The 18200-nt window shown below is 37.9% G+C and overlaps 1 protein-coding gene across 2 annotated transcripts in view; it reads left to right on the forward strand.

Annotated features, from left to right (window-relative positions):
• Window positions 1–17537, forward strand: part of LOC107094036 (UTP--glucose-1-phosphate uridylyltransferase-like) — a 25709-nt gene extending 8172 nt beyond the window's left edge. For both annotated transcript variants that reach the window (XM_015389435.1, XM_015389434.1), the window contains exons 2-7: window positions 3752–3879; window positions 4827–4934; window positions 7639–7824; window positions 12594–12727; window positions 16869–17166; window positions 17259–17537. In XM_015389435.1, coding sequence (XP_015244921.1) covers window positions 3781–3879; window positions 4827–4934; window positions 7639–7824; window positions 12594–12727; window positions 16869–17166; window positions 17259–17522 — 1089 coding nt within the window. In that variant the 5' untranslated portion in view covers window positions 3752–3780 and the 3' untranslated portion in view covers window positions 17523–17537. The remainder of the gene's footprint in view (window positions 1–3751; window positions 3880–4826; window positions 4935–7638; window positions 7825–12593; window positions 12728–16868; window positions 17167–17258) is intronic.
• Window positions 17538–18200: the final 663 nt, after the last annotated feature.

The following is an 18200-nucleotide window of genomic DNA, read 5'->3' on the forward strand; positions in this document are numbered from 1 at the left end:
AGCCGATAAATTAAATGACGTGGATAGTTTTTATTTATCGTGCGATTAATTAATTTATTGCTTATCGTGACAGGCCTAGACCTAACCGCGCTAAACTGGTACTAGTTCATCAGTAGGGCTCGGCGCAGATCAGTTCTGGGACGGTTCTCAGATAACAAAGGGCGCATCAGCAGACCGCATCCTCTCCTTACAGTCAGCCTCCGTAATCAGGAAATTTTAGACATTCATAAAAATACTAGCTTCGGTTAGCTACGGTGCCACATGATCAGCCATCTTGATTTGCTTGATTCCCACTAGAGAGCATTAGTACCGTAGATGGTCAGTAGGAGGCGAGGAACCGTGCTAGCGTGGTGTGTAAATGGTCGTAAGGAATTAAGCTCGGCACGGTTAACTGATCCAAGCTTGGTCCGAACTCGGCACGGATCGGTTTCAGAGTAAATGGAACTATTCTTTGCCTTTGGGATATCTGTCTTTGTCAAATCATAGTTCCGGGTACCTGAAAATAAATTTAAGGTCTCTTGAATGATAAGAACATTTATTCTACTTATACCATAATCAGACATATATTTTTAGGTTAATATGGCAGATCAAAAATCAGTTCAATATGTCTGTAACTTAATACTGGTAAAGATGATTTAATGTTAATGCCGCCTGCCATATTTACTCCTAACATCACTAGCCAATAACCATTGAAATATTTCTGAAGGAGACTAGATGTTCTGTAGTAAATATTTCTTTGCACATTTACTCCCAAAGAGAGCAAAGGAAAGCAAGGCTCGGTTCTGGTTCTAGTTAAGTTTAGAAAACGGTTTTCCACCATCAGCATATTGGCCACAAACTGCATCTTGTGTCTTCCAGCCATCAGGACGTCTTGTTCTTTCCACCAAACTGATGAAACTGTGCTGATTTAAAGCAGCCCTCCACTGCGTTTCTGATCTGTTAGTTTATTGGCAGCGATATAGATGTTAAACAGCACATAAAAAAGAAAGTGGGGCTACAGTAGAAAGTGGGAAATCTTTAACACACTTTCTACACATAGAAATAGAACTTTGTTGATCTCACAATGGAGAAATTCACTCTCTGCATTTAACCCATCCCCTTGTGTAGCAGTGGGCTGCCACTGTGCTGCGCCCGTGGAGCAATGTGGGGTTAAGGGTCTTGCTCAGGGACCCAGAGTGGAGGCTGTGGATGTCAAACCTTGTACTTGCAACCTTCTCAGAGCACAAGCGCATACCTCTAACCACTAGGAGAACACTCCCAACTCCTTGAATTATCAAGTGAGGAGTGTCATTTATTTCCTTTGGTCGTTGAGGTACTTGTCTTTTATAGGTGAAACTGCGTTTGTGACTAAGATAAGATGTGTAATTATGAATGGCATGTTAATCATATCCAAATAATCTTCATACCTTTGCTCCCTGCTCTATGTATAGAGAACAGATTACAGCTGCATGTTAGCAGCCGAACTGTTAGAACGACTCATTTCTGTCTTTCCTGCTCTTCTTTCACAAATGTTTCTTGAACGTTAAACCTGGCGAAGGTTTGTTCCCCATTTTAACACATCCTGAAAGCAAACAGATTCTACAGTTATGTGCAAACGTGCAACGTCGACCCGGTCCTGTTGCCTAAGCTTTTACTTCACCCTAGATATCTGGATTTTGGCAGCCCGTAAGGATATTTGAACAAGATAAGCAAATGCCATCAGTAGCTGAAAGGAATAAATCAAAACTGTTGGATGATAAGGAGTTCTGTAATCATCTCTGTTCCTTTTTAAAATTCAAATCGGTTTATTTTTATAGCGCCAATTCACAACACATGTCATCTCAAGGAACTTTACAATTCAACCAGATCGTACAGTAAAATTGATTTTAAGTTTTTTATCTAAAGAAAACCAGCAGATTGCATCGACTCATTGACTCAAATGCAATCCCTCACACTAAGCATGCTTGTGGCAACACTGGAGAGGAAAAACTCCCTTTTAACAGGAAGAAACCTCCAGGAGAACCAGGTTCAGGGTGAGCGGCCATCTGCTGAGGCCGACTGGGGTTCAAGGAGACGGAAGCAGACATAGAAAAAGAAGCAAAACGTAGCTGTAAACCAGCTCCACAGGCGGCACGGTCCAAGAAAGACACACAGCCAGGCAGACGAGCTCCGAGCCAGCTCCCAAATCAGAGGATGAAAAAGAGCACATCTTCTAAAGGTGTCTTCTAATGCGACGTTTCGTTCTCAGTTTTGAGATTTTTTTTCTTTACACATTGGCCCCAGCAAACAATAGAATAATAAAAAAAAATTGTTATCGAAATCTACTTACTGGCAATGAATCTGGTTTTCTGTATATCGATCAGGCAAAAACACAAACCGTTTAGAACATTACTGCCTTCATGTGCTCTAGGCAACCATCGCTTCTTAAATTGGGTCGAAATTGTAAAGACAAATCCTTAAAAGGTATACTTTTCAAATATTTTTCTTGAAATAAATCTACCAGTTATCAGATAGGAAAATGGAGCTCATTCAAGTCTGTCCAGATGGAAAAAAAACAGTGAAATGAGGCTCTAAAACTATTGTCTATTATAAAAGTTAACTCCTCAGTTCACAAACATCAATACACAGATGTAATAAATCCAATGTTTGGCATAAACTTTATCCTGCTGGATCTAAAGATGTTGTCAGAGATGGATGAAGTTAAACAAATGCAGGATAGAAATGTCAACAAATTCTAATGTATAGAACAAAGTGCAGCTATTTAAAGCCACCTTATTGCAGTGTCACAACCCTTTTTTCTGAATGCCTTTAAAAGACAAGATTACTTTATGGGTAAAATAAAATACACCCTTGGATTCAGTAGCTTGTAAATGATCTGTTGGCATCATTAGCTTAGAGTAGTCTTTATTTTTAGGACTTTATGAGTCTATAGACTTTTATTCCGTTTTTTTTTTTCAGCATTGCTCTTTTGTTTTTGTTTTTTTTTCTTTTTTTCTGGCATTGCTTCAGTCCATTCTTGTTTCAAGGTGTTGGTTTCTCTTTTACGGTCCTACATTAACATTTCAATCATTTACCGAGTCGACATCGTCTATATTTTAGACCAAACAGATGAGATACACTCCCTTTTATCCAATTTTGATGCATTTTTGAAAATATTATTTTTCCTTTTCAATCTTTGTTTTTAATTTTATTTTATTTTTTATACCCAATAGTTTTAGGTCATGTGACTGACTGACATAAAAAAAGAGTCAAATAATCAAACTAGAAAGGACAGATGATCCAGATTTGTTTTTACCAATTTAAATGAATTTACTATTTAATATCAACTTTTAAAATGGAGAAACCGGTTAATTAGTTTAATTTTCTGTAATTATAAAATCATTTCATTTATGGACAGTTCCTTAGCAAATCAGGATGGAGCTGCTGATGCTGATCCTCCTAAGTTACATCACATCCCCACTTGCATTAACCCCTTTTTAAGCTGAGGAGGGCGCCACACGGGCGGTTTTAAGGCAACGAAGTAGGATTTTATATGATGTGCTGTATTTAACAGCAAATAAAAAAAATGATTGAAGAATTAAATCATTGTTTAAACATCTCACAGCCAAAGTTATCTGTCAGAGCGATGGTGTTCAGAAGAACCAGCCTCCTAATAACGGAGCAGTGGGTAAAATCCCCACTAGTAATGCTCTAATAAATGCCACTGATCTTTTATAAAATGAGGTGGAAGTTTGAAATACGTTTTCTTTTTTTCCTGGTCTTGTTTGTTCAGGTCTGAGTGGAAGATCGGCCCACAAAGGCATGGCTCAGTTTCAGGAAATGATGCGCCAGCAGCTGGAGAGCTCCATGGACGCCGAGCTGGAGAAACTGGTGGACACGGTCACAGGGGCCGACAGAGACGTACGTCAACACCCTGTCTTCACCCCTCCCTCTCTGTCTCTCTCTCTCTCTGTACATCTGGTTGTGATTTAAAAGAGCTGACGCCATGTAATGCTGGGAAACCTTAAGATGTGACACACAGCGTAGCATAACACAGAGCAGGGTTACGCCTACTGAGGCTGTTTCACTTGAAAAATCAAACTTTTCTGTCAATCTTTGAATTTTATTAAATTTCACTGAGATTTGCAATTGAGTCAGATGTCAGAGCACAACATGGAAGGTGAAAGAAAAACTCCAGTATTTTTGTTTTAATTTATGTAAAGTAAATCTTGTGTAAAGTACACATTTTACGTCGTCGTTGGCTGCAGCCTCTTTCAGACCTTCAGGGGGCAGTAATGAGCATCAGGCAAAATAAACTAAATTGTGTTTTTTACGTATTATATTTTTAATAGAAGGAAATGCACAAAAAACATCATTTAGCAAATGTTTTGTGTTCCTATGCAATCACATATAGCAATTGTAAATAAATGCTAAATAAAATAAAATGCTTATTTCGAATTGGTTTAAAATTACATTTTCAGTTTATAGGTGTAAATATTGAAAAAAAATTATATGAATTAATCTTTTTGTTGCACATTTCCTTTTAAGTCATGGGTTAAATATGATGTAATACTTCTATTTCTCATTTGATTACCATGATTTATATCACAAAAATTATAATAATCTGCTTCTCTATGTTATTCCTAAAGAAAAAAGCTAAAAAAAAAAATTAAAAAAAAACGTGTTAAACCATAGAATAATCAAACAAAATCCTCTGTAGATATTACACTGAAAACGCATTTATTTTTTTTATCTATAAGTCGTTAATTTTCTACATTTCAAGCTGAAATGCTTCAGTGCATCTATAGAAAGTTGTTCTTTTAGTAAAAATGAAGTTTTGACTTTTTTTTCCCTTTCCACCTCTTCAGGTCTGTAAGAAGGACTTTGAGGGTTTCAAGAACCTCTTCCACAGATTCCTGCAGGTTAAAGGTCCGTCTGTGGAGTGGATCAAGATCAAGAGGCCTCCAGAAGACTCGGTAAGTCCAGATTAATCTGCTTTAATCAATAATCTGACCGGATTTAGCTTGGATCTATTTCAGGATTATATATTAATGGTATCTTTCTGGAAGCACCTCTTCAGGATGTGCTACTCATATGTGACTGATGCAAAAACAAAAGCAAAAGTTAGAAACTATAATCTTATTATAAAGTGTCAGGAAAGCCTAAAATGCATAAAATCTAAAGGTTGAGAGTTTGTAGAGAATAAAAAATAAAATCGCTTTCTGGAGGTGGACCAATACCGATATATTATGATTTGGATTTTTCTATTTTGTCTTGTTCTCTTGTATCGGCCGAAGTGCAAACATTGTCATTTATTAATTAAAGTTCCTTTTTCAGTTGGAAATAGAGCTGATTAATCGATTATGAAATAATTGTCAACTAATTTAGTAATCGATTAATCGTTAACTGGAATATAGAGACTCTAAAACGTGCATTTAGCGGAAAGAGCAACCCAGCTTAGAGTAGCAAATATACCAAGATTGTAAGAAAAATATGTAAACATTTTGCATTTAAGATAAAAATTGCACAACAAAAATTTTTGCAAAAAATATAATTTAGCAAATGTTTTGTATTCCTATGCAATCCCATATAGGAATTGTAAATAATTGCAAAATAAAATAATATGCTTGTTTCGAATTTGTTTAAAATCAATTGGTTTACATTTTCAGTTTATAGGTGACTATAGGTAACTAAGTTAGTAATCGATTAATCGTTAACTGGAATATAGAAACTCTAAAACGTGCATTTAGCGGAAAGAGCAACCCACTTAGAGCAGCATTTATACCAAGATTGTAAGTAAAATATGTAAACATTTTGCATTAAAGATAAAAAAAATATATATATCTTTCTCTTCTATCAATATGCTCTATCCAGAGCTCCTCAAGTGGAAAAGTTTTATTTTCACCTGCTTTAGTTTAGTAAAAATCTTCTTTAAGGAACCTTGGGCTATCTGATTATCGAAAAAATATTCAACACATTTATCAATTTGTAAAATAACTGTTAGTTGCAGCCCTGGTTTGAACTGACTCTGTGTTATTATCATGTGGTAGGATGGGATAAAAGTTCCATTACAAAAGTTTGCTTCTGCAGAAAGCAGGAAATCCTTCAGAAGATAACAATCAGAAAAAGGTCCGGTTAAGTTTCGCTCTGATAAACACATTGAGACCGTGTACTAACCGGAAAAACAGCTTTGCTCTTAGTCGGAACAGCCAATGCTGTTAAATTTCATCTCCAATCTAGGCTCCAGTATTTCAGGTTACGCAAAGTAGACCAAGAAAGACTGGAGGATGTATCATATTTTTCCCATTGGTCCACTTCTGAAACATCAATGCTATTTATGTTGTTATGACAACAGCAGATACGATGGGTGAGTCCTCCTTCACTCGTCAGTCTCTCCTCAGCCTGGAAACAAAAAACAACCCACTTTCTAATTAGTGAAGATTAAGTAATTATGAAGCAGAGTGGATTAAATCAAGCTTGAAATCCAATGTGATTACTCAGTATCAACGATGTGGGCAGGTCGTAAAAAATGCAGCCTCGCTCCTTTGATAGAACTGATGATGCCTGAAGGCTTATACTACCTGACTGCAGAGAAACACGTCCAAACGATCGTCTCACTTCCTGGAGGTTATTTCATGGTTAACTCCTGAAATGATCATTTCCTAGAAGCGTCAGCAAAACTTCATGTTCCTGACATTTGTTTAGATTTGTTCATGTGATTTTCCAGGTTTTTAGATTGACCTTAAGGAAGTGAAGTGTGCCTATTCTCTATTTAAAATGGATTAATAGAGAAGCTTTTTTATTTTTTAGATAAATTAAGTTTATTTTGTTCCATTATTGTTGTAATTTTCCAAACAGAAACTCCTTAATGAAAAACAATGGACCTTTCTTTTCTTAGATCTTATTTACATGTACTTACTTTAATTTATCACATTTATTTTAACATAAAAATTTTCAAATTTCTCTTTTTTCAGATTGAATTTGACAAATTGCGTTCTTTTCAAACCGCATTTTCCAGATCAGGTTCTCTTCACTTCTGAGGTCGGGTTTCCTCTGGAGTGAAGAGCAGAGACCTTTTTCTATTGGTTTTTTAATCCTTTTTATTATTATTTCTATTTACAAAATGTATTCTTTGCTTGCAAACAATGATGGAATAAACTTTCATCCATAAAATCATCCTAGCTGCATTTTCCTTTTCTTTGAAAGCACTACATTTGTAAATGTAGACATTTCATATTTATTAATATTTCCAAAAGATGTTTCGATTAAAAAGTGACCAAAATTGGTTTAAAAATAATCTAATTTGCTAATGATAATGTCCTTAAAGTCAAAGCTTTCTTTATTTGACTCGGGGATAAAGTTACTAACAGATCATCCAAACATTTATTTTTTTTCTTTGCTACCTAATTTAAATAATTAAGAAACAGATGTTTAATTCAGCAAAAATATCCTAAAACATTTTGAAATATCAGACTCTGCAGACTCTGCAGACCTCCTCTGCCTCATACATTTCAATGCCGTAGCATTGAAATGTATGAGGCAGAGGAGGTCTGCAGAGTGATACAAAGCTCTGCTCCAAAAGAAGCGTAGATCTTTAAGCGCTTCGAATCATGCCAACACAAACAGGCCCATAATTTTGTTCTGAAGAGATCTGATCTTCAGTCCGTCTCCCTCCTTCAGATCCAGCCCTACGATAAGATCGCAGCAAGAGGTCTGCCGGACAGCGTGGCCGACAGCCTGAACAAGCTGGTGGTGGTGAAGCTGAACGGAGGTCTGGGTACCAGCATGGGGTGCAAGGGCCCCAAGAGCCTGATCAGCGTCCGCAACGAGAACACCTTCCTGGATCTCACCGTGCAGCAGATAGAGGTGCAAGATCCCTTCCCTCCCCTGTCCTTCCTTTCTGTCTTCCTCTTCTTTAGCAGCCAACACGAACCTCTGCCTAACTGTTTAATTAGTGGAAGCAATGTAAATATTGTTATTTTTCTTTCGTTGATCTGAAATCAAGCTACCTGGAACATTTCTGATCCGTCCCTCTTCACACACAGAAGCTGTGCAAAAACTCTTTTAAGGGAAACTTTTTTTAACACAGATAAGCAGTTAATGTGTTAAAAGCTCCATTTATGATGCAGAGGTTTTAATCATTTTTCTTAAACATTTAAAGTAAACACAGCTCAGCTCCACAGGTCTGGATGAGATGCTTTCAGCCTCTGCAGCTTCAAGAGTGAAACTCTTCTGCCTTCTATGTGTAGAAATTTGTACCTTTAGAAATTATATTTAAATTTCCCTAACTGGGATCTATATTCACGTAATCTGACATAAAATCCATTAGTTTGAACATTGAAATTATTAGATTTGTAAATGTATTTTGGTGCAATGTACATTTTATAATCCAATCTAATTTCCTTCATTCGGGTTCTTTGTGTCAGACAACCAGGGCAGGGTAAACAAACACAGATTGACGGATTATAAATGGACGTGTTTTAAAGGAATAGTACACCCAAAACATGATTAGCCTTCATTTTCTACTCACCCCCATGCTGAACAACACTCTGGAGTACTTTTTTTGATATCTCAAATGCATCTGGAGATCTGGGAGGCTTCTTGCTGTCTGCTGACATTCAAATAATGGAGGTCTATGGCGCCCGAGACAGAAAGGTCCATAAAAGTCCACAAAAAACGTGTCAATATTCCTCCATACTGCTCGTCCAATGTAATCCAAGTGTCCTGAGTGGGTAGCATCCAGAATTTACTCGAAACGAAGTCATTTAGAATGTTTTTAGAGCATAAACAGTAGTGTATAGGATTTCCTTCATTTTCATCACAGATGATCTCGCTCTCCAAATAGAATTGAACGATTCAGATTAGCTAGCCGAATATATAAGAGGTAGAGCGTATCCGGCTGGTGTAATGTACATTGGTTAAATAAAGTTTTTTTTGAAAAAAAAAAAAACTCCAGTTCTGGGAGCGAAACAAAACTCATATGGGTGAGCAGATCATGATGTAATAACATCAAATCAAGGGCCCAATATAAAAAATCCGAAATTTCCCTTTAAAGTGATATAGTGGTTAGATTTTATCTGAAATATCAATCCATGAATCTGTGTTCGATTACTCCAGGGTTTAAGGGCCTGACTGTCTGACACAAAGAAAGGCAATTTACAACTAAAAATGTCTTAGTTTTTAAATTCAAATCATTAGACTGAAAGTAAAATGTAACAATCCCGTATTCAATCCGGCAAAGTTTAAAAGGAAATTAATTCAGTTTCAGTTTAATGATATTCGTTTTTAAACATAGGCATTCAATTGTAAGTTTAGCTTTCCTGGGAACGACTGCAGTCTCAACAATGGTTTTCCTCGAGGCACAAAAACCAAACAAGCCTGATTGTGGATCCGCCTTTACCGGGAAACGGTGAATAAGCTCAGTGACGCCATCATTGCTCAATCTTTGGCTGCTAGTTTCAGTTCTTCCAGGCTACCAGCCTCTCTGTAGCCATTTTTCAGCTGCTTCTTTAGGAATCATCATGGAGCTCAAAATCCATTCTCTATTGGCTCAATAGTTTGGATGTAATCGGCTGAAAACATTTGAAATTTGTTCCTTGTGGTTTATCCTTGTGGCTAAAAGACAGGGTTTTAAATTATGGAGGGAATTTTTTCCCCATGTTTTGTCAGTCGACATTTGAAAATGCAATCCAGAAATAAAACTTAATTTAAAAGGTTTTTTTGTATCGAGATTTTTTCTATTAAAAAATAACTAATATTTTTAAAGAAAATCTATTTTAGAACATTTCATTCTTTAACCTTTATTTATTTTTTTACAGATTTTATATTTTCAAATTTCTTTTAGATTGAGTTTTTGCGAACTCTATTCATTTCAAATTACCTTTTGAAGATCAGCTTCACTTCATGCTTAATACAAATGCTCACTGCTGACGACCAGCAGACCAATAGAAATGCCTCTTTGCTCCTCAGAAGGGAGGAGAATGTGATCCATAAAATACAATTTGAAAAAAATGCAATTTGTAAAACTAAAACTAAAAAATAGAAATTTGAAGAAAAAAAAAAAAAGGCTGTTTAAATAATAAAAAAAAAAAAGTTACTAAAAAAGCTTTCAAGAAAATAAGTTATGGGGGGGTGGGGGTCATAGAATGCAACAAATTTACTCCCAAAATCTTTTCTTTTTTTCCAAAAAATTTCTTTTCTGGATTGCATTTTTTTCTTAAGCCATGGTAAGAGGAAATATTGTAAATTTGCTTGCTGCAATAACGGAAGAAAATTCCCTCCATATAAAATCATTCCTCTGCAACATTAACCCAAACCCGTGTTCGGTTATCAGAGACGAGCCCACATGCCGCGTACCAGGAAACGTCCCCAGAAAGATGCTAAATAAAGTATTAATCCCAGATTGTGGGACAGCTATTAAAGACGAAATAAACAAGATAAAAATAACAGCTGGTAGAGATTTATAAATGTAAATGTCCTCATCCTGACATGCAGGTCTGCTGCTGCACCAGGGAGGATAGAGTCTCTGAAATAAACCATTGATTTTTACTAACAGAGCCCAAAGTGAAAACTGTACGGTTCCTCCAAACTCTGCAGAACTGTGAAACTGTTCCAGTTTTAAACGCTTGTAATGGATGACTGCTTGTTCTTTTTTCTCCGTTTGACGTAGGGGAGATGAACGGGATCTGCTCTGCAGCCATAAAATATTAACATCCAGTTCAGTCCCAGAGGATAAGCTCCAAAACACGAACGTGGCTTAAAACTATAAATATTTCTATCTCATTTATCTATTTAAAAACAATATTTTTGACTTTAGACATCTGGAGCTTTGATTAGAGCTTCAACGACCAGAAACATCTTCTCCATGTTTGACTGTCTCATATTGCACGCATGCTCCTCTTCCAATAAACCCCCATTTTATTCACAAGCATGTGAACTAAAAGCATGTGTTTATGTCGACGACGTGGATTTGTTCCTTCTGGCTGTTATGAGTTTATATTTGCTTCCCTGTTGGAAGAGAGCTGATTATTTTTGAAAGGAGTCCAGTGTGATGTTGGTGAGGAGAAGCTGTGAAAGGGGATCCGCCTGGCGGGGGAAACAGAGACGGCTGTGTGCCGGAGGAGAAGTGAACCCGACTATTTAGACCCCCGCATGGAGCCTGCAGCGCTGCAGCCGAGCTCTGGGCGAACATTTGCAGTGAAACACCTTAATCAGTCACCGCTTTTAGAGAGACGCTAAGCTACGCTTAAATTAAAGCAGAATTTGAGTGGGTTTTATGTTTAACAAGAGATTCATCCAAACATGATGAACTCCAGCTTTCAGCCCAGGTCGACTCAGATTACCTGCAGTCTGAATACTGCTGTTCAGGGACGAGAAAAGTGAATCAGACAGACTCACAAACACACACACACACACACACACACACACACACACCACTAGGAGACTAATGCATATATTCCTGATCATGGAAATAAACATTTGCGCATCATACGCCATAAAAAGATTGGAAATGATTTTCCAAGCTGAAAACATTTTAGCTTTAAATGAAAAAATATGAATTGTAATAAACATCTTTAGCTGGCTTATTGAAATATGGCAGTACATTTTTCATTTTTAAAGTACTTTCTGTTTGCATCCGAAAAGACTGTTTATGCTATGATATAACAACTGTTTTGTTCTAGTTATGATTTATTGGTGCCAAGGCACTAAAATTTTATGTATTAATGTAAAAAATTAATGTAGTGAGAATAAACTCCAAAAGGAAAAAAAGAGTCCAGTTTCTATCTGTGGCAATCATCATCTCTCCTCCACAGTCCACCTACAGTCAACATACTGCGGAGCAAAAGTGTAAATCAAGCTTTTGTTTCAGGTGTTTGCAGAACATTTGGAAGTGTTTGTGCACAGGGGCGGACCACGGTACTTGGACAAACTTCTATAGAAAGGTGGCCATTAATTCAGCTCATTACAAGGGACCACTTGTTATAAGTGGGAAGCCACGCCCATCCCAGCTTCACCCCATTGAGTCACATCCTGAATCTGTTTCTGACCCATGAATCATTTTAATGTCCCCTCCTAGAGCCAGAACATCTCCCAATTTCTTCTATTTTTCCATTATTAAAAAAAAAATCTTTGAATAATTCTGACAGTACAAATACTACTAATTTATAAATTATTTTTTTGTGAATTAATTTAAACTTTTAGTTTATCAATTCAATTCAGTTTATTTCTATAGCACCAATTCACAACACATGTCATCTCAAGGCACTTTACAGTTCACCAGATTATACAGTCAAATTGATTCAAAGTTTTCTATCTAAGGAAAACCAGTTGATTGCATGCTATGAGAAAAAGCAGAGCATAGTGTTAGAGTGTGAACTAACAGGTTCTGCAGAGTGGGAGAATAGAGATAGAATGATGAAATAAGGGATATGAATTGATCATATCCTTTATTTCTAAATTAGAAAACCAGATAGCATTTATTCGGAATCCAAAATGGTAATCAAACTGAAAGCACAAACACACTCAGCTGCACGGTTGCTAACACTAAAAGTTACGTGCCAAGGTCATGAGGATGGGATGCTGTTTAATAATTCCTGCAGTATAGAGTTTGAAGTTTTTCTTTTATCTCCAAACAGCATCTGAACAAAACATACAACACCGATGTTCCTCTGGTCCTCATGAACTCCTTCAACACAGATGAAGACACCAAGAAAATCCTGCAGAAGTACAATCACCACCGGGTCAAGATCCACACCTTCAACCAGAGCAGGTGAGAGCCGCTACAAATGGAAAGCACTTTGCTTTCGCAGCCTCTGTTATTAACTCACCACTGTGGGTGAATTTTGTTCCTGAATGCAAACCGTCTAGTAAAATGTGGACAGGCCTGTTTGTTCTGAATGTTTTGGTGTTTGTGTTTTCAGCTTTCCCTTTTACACCTCTAATTGAGTTAATCATCCGTATACATGTTTTGCATGTTGTGTCGTTCAAAGGTTTTTGTTTTATTTTTTCTGAGGCAGCAACAGCTGCAGGGCTATTGGAAGGAATGTTGAAGCTACAACAGTAATGCATGAAAATCCTGTTACACAGGCTGATGTTTTAGGTTCTGATGGGAACGTAATCCACAAACTTTGCTGCTGCTCTCATGTTTTGGCTTAAAAACTATCTGATATCAGGTAGAAACAAACAGAATAAAAGAGTAGGGTTGGGAATTGATAAGACTTTCACGATTCCCTTATCGATTCTGTGAAACGATTTGATTCCTTATCGATTCTCTAATCGATTCTGTGAAACAATGAACTTGGTAAGTGCAGAGTGACATTCGTCTACCTTCGCCTGGGTCATTCTGTTTCTGCCTACCTGAAAAGGCAGAAACAGAAGGTGGTGAATAAGAGCTGCCAGCCTCTGAGCAGCCAGGCTACCTGTCTCGTCACAGTCATCTATATCTAATGGAGAAGGCATCCGTTTAATGAAAAAGCATTACTGTACAATTTCGGGAAATAAACTCATCTCCCCCTGATTTACATAAACGAGCATCATCTTGCTGATGCAGATTCTCAGTCATCCAGATCATAGTCATTCCGTAAAAGTAAAAAAAAAAAATCCTGAAAAAATGTCTGACATTTGAATTGAGAAAGCTTCCTGGAGAGGTGGCGTTTTCGAATCTTGGAAACCAAGTCCAGTGGATTTTTTTTTTTTTTACTTTTAGGGAAGCGCGTCATCTTTCTCTCGCTCCCAAAATTGCGGAGCAACTTTGTAGCATGTTTCGTTAAATTAATTGCAATAGCTAGAATCATGTAAGAATTCCAGCTACCAGTAGTTCTGATTAAACATGCTAGCAATAAAGGGCGGGATTAACGAGAAAGGCACACTCCCTTAATAACCCTAAAGAGAGGTAGGAAATTGGTTTATTTCCAGAAATGGTATTTGATTTACTAGGAACCACATGAAGCACAGTCAGTGATATAAAACTTAGCTACTACCACCAGAGTTGCCTTCCATGCTGGTCGTAACTTTAGCTTCTGTCTGGAAGCATAAAAAACACGGCATTCGTTAAAATGTATGCCATGTTGTGTGCACAGGTGTTTCTGCATGTTGGATGTATTTCCTCCTGCACATGTAATTGCCACTTTGCAATGATTGCAATGCCACTCTGCAACTCTTGCAATAAAAGCACCTTGTTGCCATCTTTCTCTTCCTTTAAATGAAGCCAAATTTTCGATCTCTTTGAGCGCTTTTGTTTTGCTTTTCTAGACTTATGCCTGGTCATGTCGTACTTGCTTACTGAATGCCGTGTGCATAAATTGCGTTAAAAAAGCGTGATGTAAGTCGTGCTGCCCACCGCTAGGCTCTGGTGCTGCCTGGAATCGTTAGGAGAATCGTTAAGCGAGCTGCCAAACGGTGCCATGGAGCTGGAACACACAGAACCGGTTCTGAACAGGAACTGGTTTTCGATTCCCATGCCTATAAATGACACATTAATCTTAGTGAAATGTATTAATAGCAAAGTAAAATTCTGTCACACAGGAAAATAAACAGAATTCAAAAAGAACATTCTAGAAAACACTAGAATAAGAAATGTTTGTCATGATGATAAAACTTTGCAAAATGAAATTAAAGCTTACTCAGTATTTACATCTTCGTCTATATTTTGATTTGCTCATAACTTTATTTATTCATTTTACTTATCAGTTTATAATTAATGTTTTCTCTTGGTCTGCTGGTATATAGAGGACCAACTATGACATCATTAAAAATAATACATAAATGCTCAATAAATATATAAACATGCAATTATACAGGCAAAATCAAATCAATACATGTAACTATTAAATCATGCAGTTTGAAATAAATGTATGAATATATTTTTATTAGCTTTTCTTTTAAATAATCTTTATAATAATAAAATTTTTATGGTATATCATTATAATTTTCACCTTCATTAAATTATTTGTTATATGTATTTATTTCTGTGTTTGGTTTTATATATTTTTTTACTCCTTTCATTTCTTCCATCCCATTTATTTCTTTTTTTTCTGTTTGCTTCCATCTTTCTTCTCAATATGAAAATGAAAGAAGGTTCATCTTTAGGGGAAACCTTCTACCTGTTGAAGATGCTACCCGGCCAGCCTCATTCACAACAAACATGGCTGCCTACCATGAGGTTATCAGTTAGCTGCAACTTTATTTTAAAACACTGATAGAACTGCTGACTTCATTGGTCGGACAGGACGTGTGTTTCTGTTTCCTGCACAGATGGATTTTAGTTGTATGTTATCCTGATCGCCCCCCAACAGAAGTTACCGCCTGTTTGCATTTAGCAGAGAAAGGAATTCAGTCTCCATCTCGTTTCTGACCAGATATGTTTGTTAAAACATGACAGAAGTGTAACATTAACCTCATCGTTGAATTAGTTACATATGAGAACATTTGCTCAAAATGAGGAGAATGACATCTCAAGTTCTCAACAAGTGAACAGCTCTGCTCATTTCTAGACCTCTGACCAGAATACTACAGTAGTTGCTCATCTCTAGCATTCCTGTTTTTCAGCTCTAAAACACTCAATCATTTTCTCTATTACCATCGGCTGAACTTTAGTCTCACTTGATTGGGCAGGTGTTGGAAAATTGGCTCCCAAATAAGGTTTTTGCTAGCCTGACGTAGTCCTACTCAATTCTAGTCAGAATATGAGTCTGATACTGCTCCATAGAGCTGTGATTATGGGGCGTGTTTCGAACGAACCAGGAAAAAAAATGCCTCTGCACTCAATTGGATAGACCTACAACCAATAAGAGCAACGGAGTGCGTGACGTATGTTAAGCGAGGCATAGTTGTTGTCCACAAAAATCAAAGCGTGCAGTTTCGCGTTTCTCTGTTCCTCTTTTAAAATTAATTTGCTGTCGATATCTTCTAGAATAGACCTAATAGCAGAATCTACTCACCCAAACTCTCCAGCGGCAGCCATTGTTGTTGTCACCCTAGCGCGCTTTGGTCACGTGGTTGATTACGTTACTGTTGATCATCTGTCCATCATCGTATAAAGTCCGCCCTGACAATTTGATTGGATCGCCTGACAGTGGGCTTTAATACTCGCGCTACTATGGAGCAGAGCCAGACCGAACTTCCCCGAACTCAAACCTTGTGGGCGGGACTAAGTTCTGACTGGCACCCAGGCTAGGTTTTTGCAACAACTCGTTCCATCTTATCAGAATCAGATTTATTGCCGAATAAGGTTGCACTTAAAAGTAACTTGACTTGGTTTGATGGTGCAGAAAAATTATATATATAGAAATCCTGGTGAGAACTCAAAAAATTCAATAAAACAGGTTAAAGGTTCACCTTAAAGTTTGCCTTTTAAGCTACAAGGAAAATATTTTTTCTTGGAGTTTAAGCTAACATTTTTTCCTACAATGATTTAGGACGAAACCAGGTGACATCATTTTTTAATGATATATTTTTAGCCTTACAGTTGTTCTGAGGGACTGTTTTAGAGGAGGTGGGAGGTTAATGGAGGACAAAACAAACATGTTGGGATTTTCTTGAAATGGAAGTGAAGGTTTTTAAAGATTTTTCCGTTATCCTCAGAACTTGGGTTAATCTTCCTTTAATAAGACCTTCCTCCTTCTGCTTTCTAAATCTTTTCTCCTAATAAGCTCACGTGGGTCTGAATTTCCTCGAACTGCCAGTCCCCCTCCAGCGTGACTCCTGGTGAAAAGTGAAGCAATGTGACGTGAATCCTTGGTAGAAACGCTTTGATCTGTCTAAGGCTCACATTTATGATGGCTCAGAAAACTGAGCTTCGTTCCTCACTGACAGATATAGAATGTATGAAGATTATTTAAAGTGGCGTTGGAAAACGAAAAAAGAAACTGAATATTTCCTCAATCAAACCCATTATTATCACACCTGTCCAGGTATCCCCGCATCCACAAGGAGTCTCTCCTCCCCGTAGCTGCTAATCTGAACGTCACGGGCCAAAACGCGGACGGCTGGTACCCTCCCGGTCACGGCGACATCTACGCCAGCTTCTACAACTCGGGCCTGCTGGACCAGCTGATCAAGCAGGGAAAGGAGTACATCTTTGTGTCCAACATAGACAACCTGGGAGCCACCGTGGACCTGCACATCCTGCACCACCTGGTCAGCCAGCCCAACGGCAAACGCTGCGAGTTCGTCATGGAGGTGACGGATAAGACGCGCGCTGACGTCAAGGTACATGACCCTCAACTTGGTTGTTTATAAGTAACGAGACTCTTATTTTTCATATTTTCTAATATCACAATTGTCACCTCTTGTGTTCCCAGGGAGGCACCCTGATCCAATATGAAGGAAAGCTTCGTCTCCTAGAGATCGCCCAGGTTCCCAAATCTCATGTGGACGAATTCAAGTCGGTTTCCAAGTTTAAGATCTTCAACACCAACAACCTTTGGATCTCTTTGCCTGCCATCAAGAGGCTGCAGGAACAGAATGCAATGGACATGGAGATCATCGTCAACCCAAAGGTGAGGGAGGAGGACATGAAACACTTTGTTACTCTGGTCCCATTGGTCTGCACTGGACGGCTTTAGCTAAAGCCAATCATAGCTTATTAAAGTGATAACGTCTCATCTCTCAGTCGGACAGCGGCTGCTCTCTTATCTTACTCCAGAGCCTCTGGAGCAGAGTTCACGGATTAGCGGACCAGGTTCTGGAACCCCCACCCACCTGCTGACTAATCCGGATCTAACCTGATTTCAAACATTTATAAATTACTGCATGTTGTCCAACGGCAATGTCTAAATTCATTTTACGCCGCTTCTCCTGTTAATATGATAAAGCCCTCCAGAGCGACCGGCACCAGGCTATACGTGATTCAAATTAGCCAATAGCTGCTGTCAGTCTGGGTTGCTGCTGCTGCTACTTTTAGACACAAACCTGTAGTAAGCCGGGCGACGGGAAAGAAGGAGAAGACGATGAGAAAAAGAGAGCAGAGAAAGTGTGGACTGCTGGAAGAACTGTGGTGAACTGGTGAAAGAAAAGTGAAACGGTGCTCAAAGATGACCCTGAACATTTAGAGTATGTTTGGCTCAACCTGCTGCTGTGAAGCAGGATTCTCCACCATTAATATAATCAAAAATGAATATCAATCCAGGCTCAAAATGATCTCCTTGATATGTGCTTTAGAATGGCTTAGTCTCCATTCAAACCAGGTTTAAAGCCTTGCAGGGCAGCATAAAGCCCACTGCTCTCATTAAGACAGAAAATAG

The sequence above is a fragment of the Cyprinodon variegatus genome, unplaced genomic scaffold, assembly GCF_000732505.1.
Source record: "Cyprinodon variegatus isolate N-32 unplaced genomic scaffold, C_variegatus-1.0 Scaffold458, whole genome shotgun sequence".
NCBI lineage: Eukaryota > Metazoa > Chordata > Actinopteri > Cyprinodontiformes > Cyprinodontidae > Cyprinodon > Cyprinodon variegatus.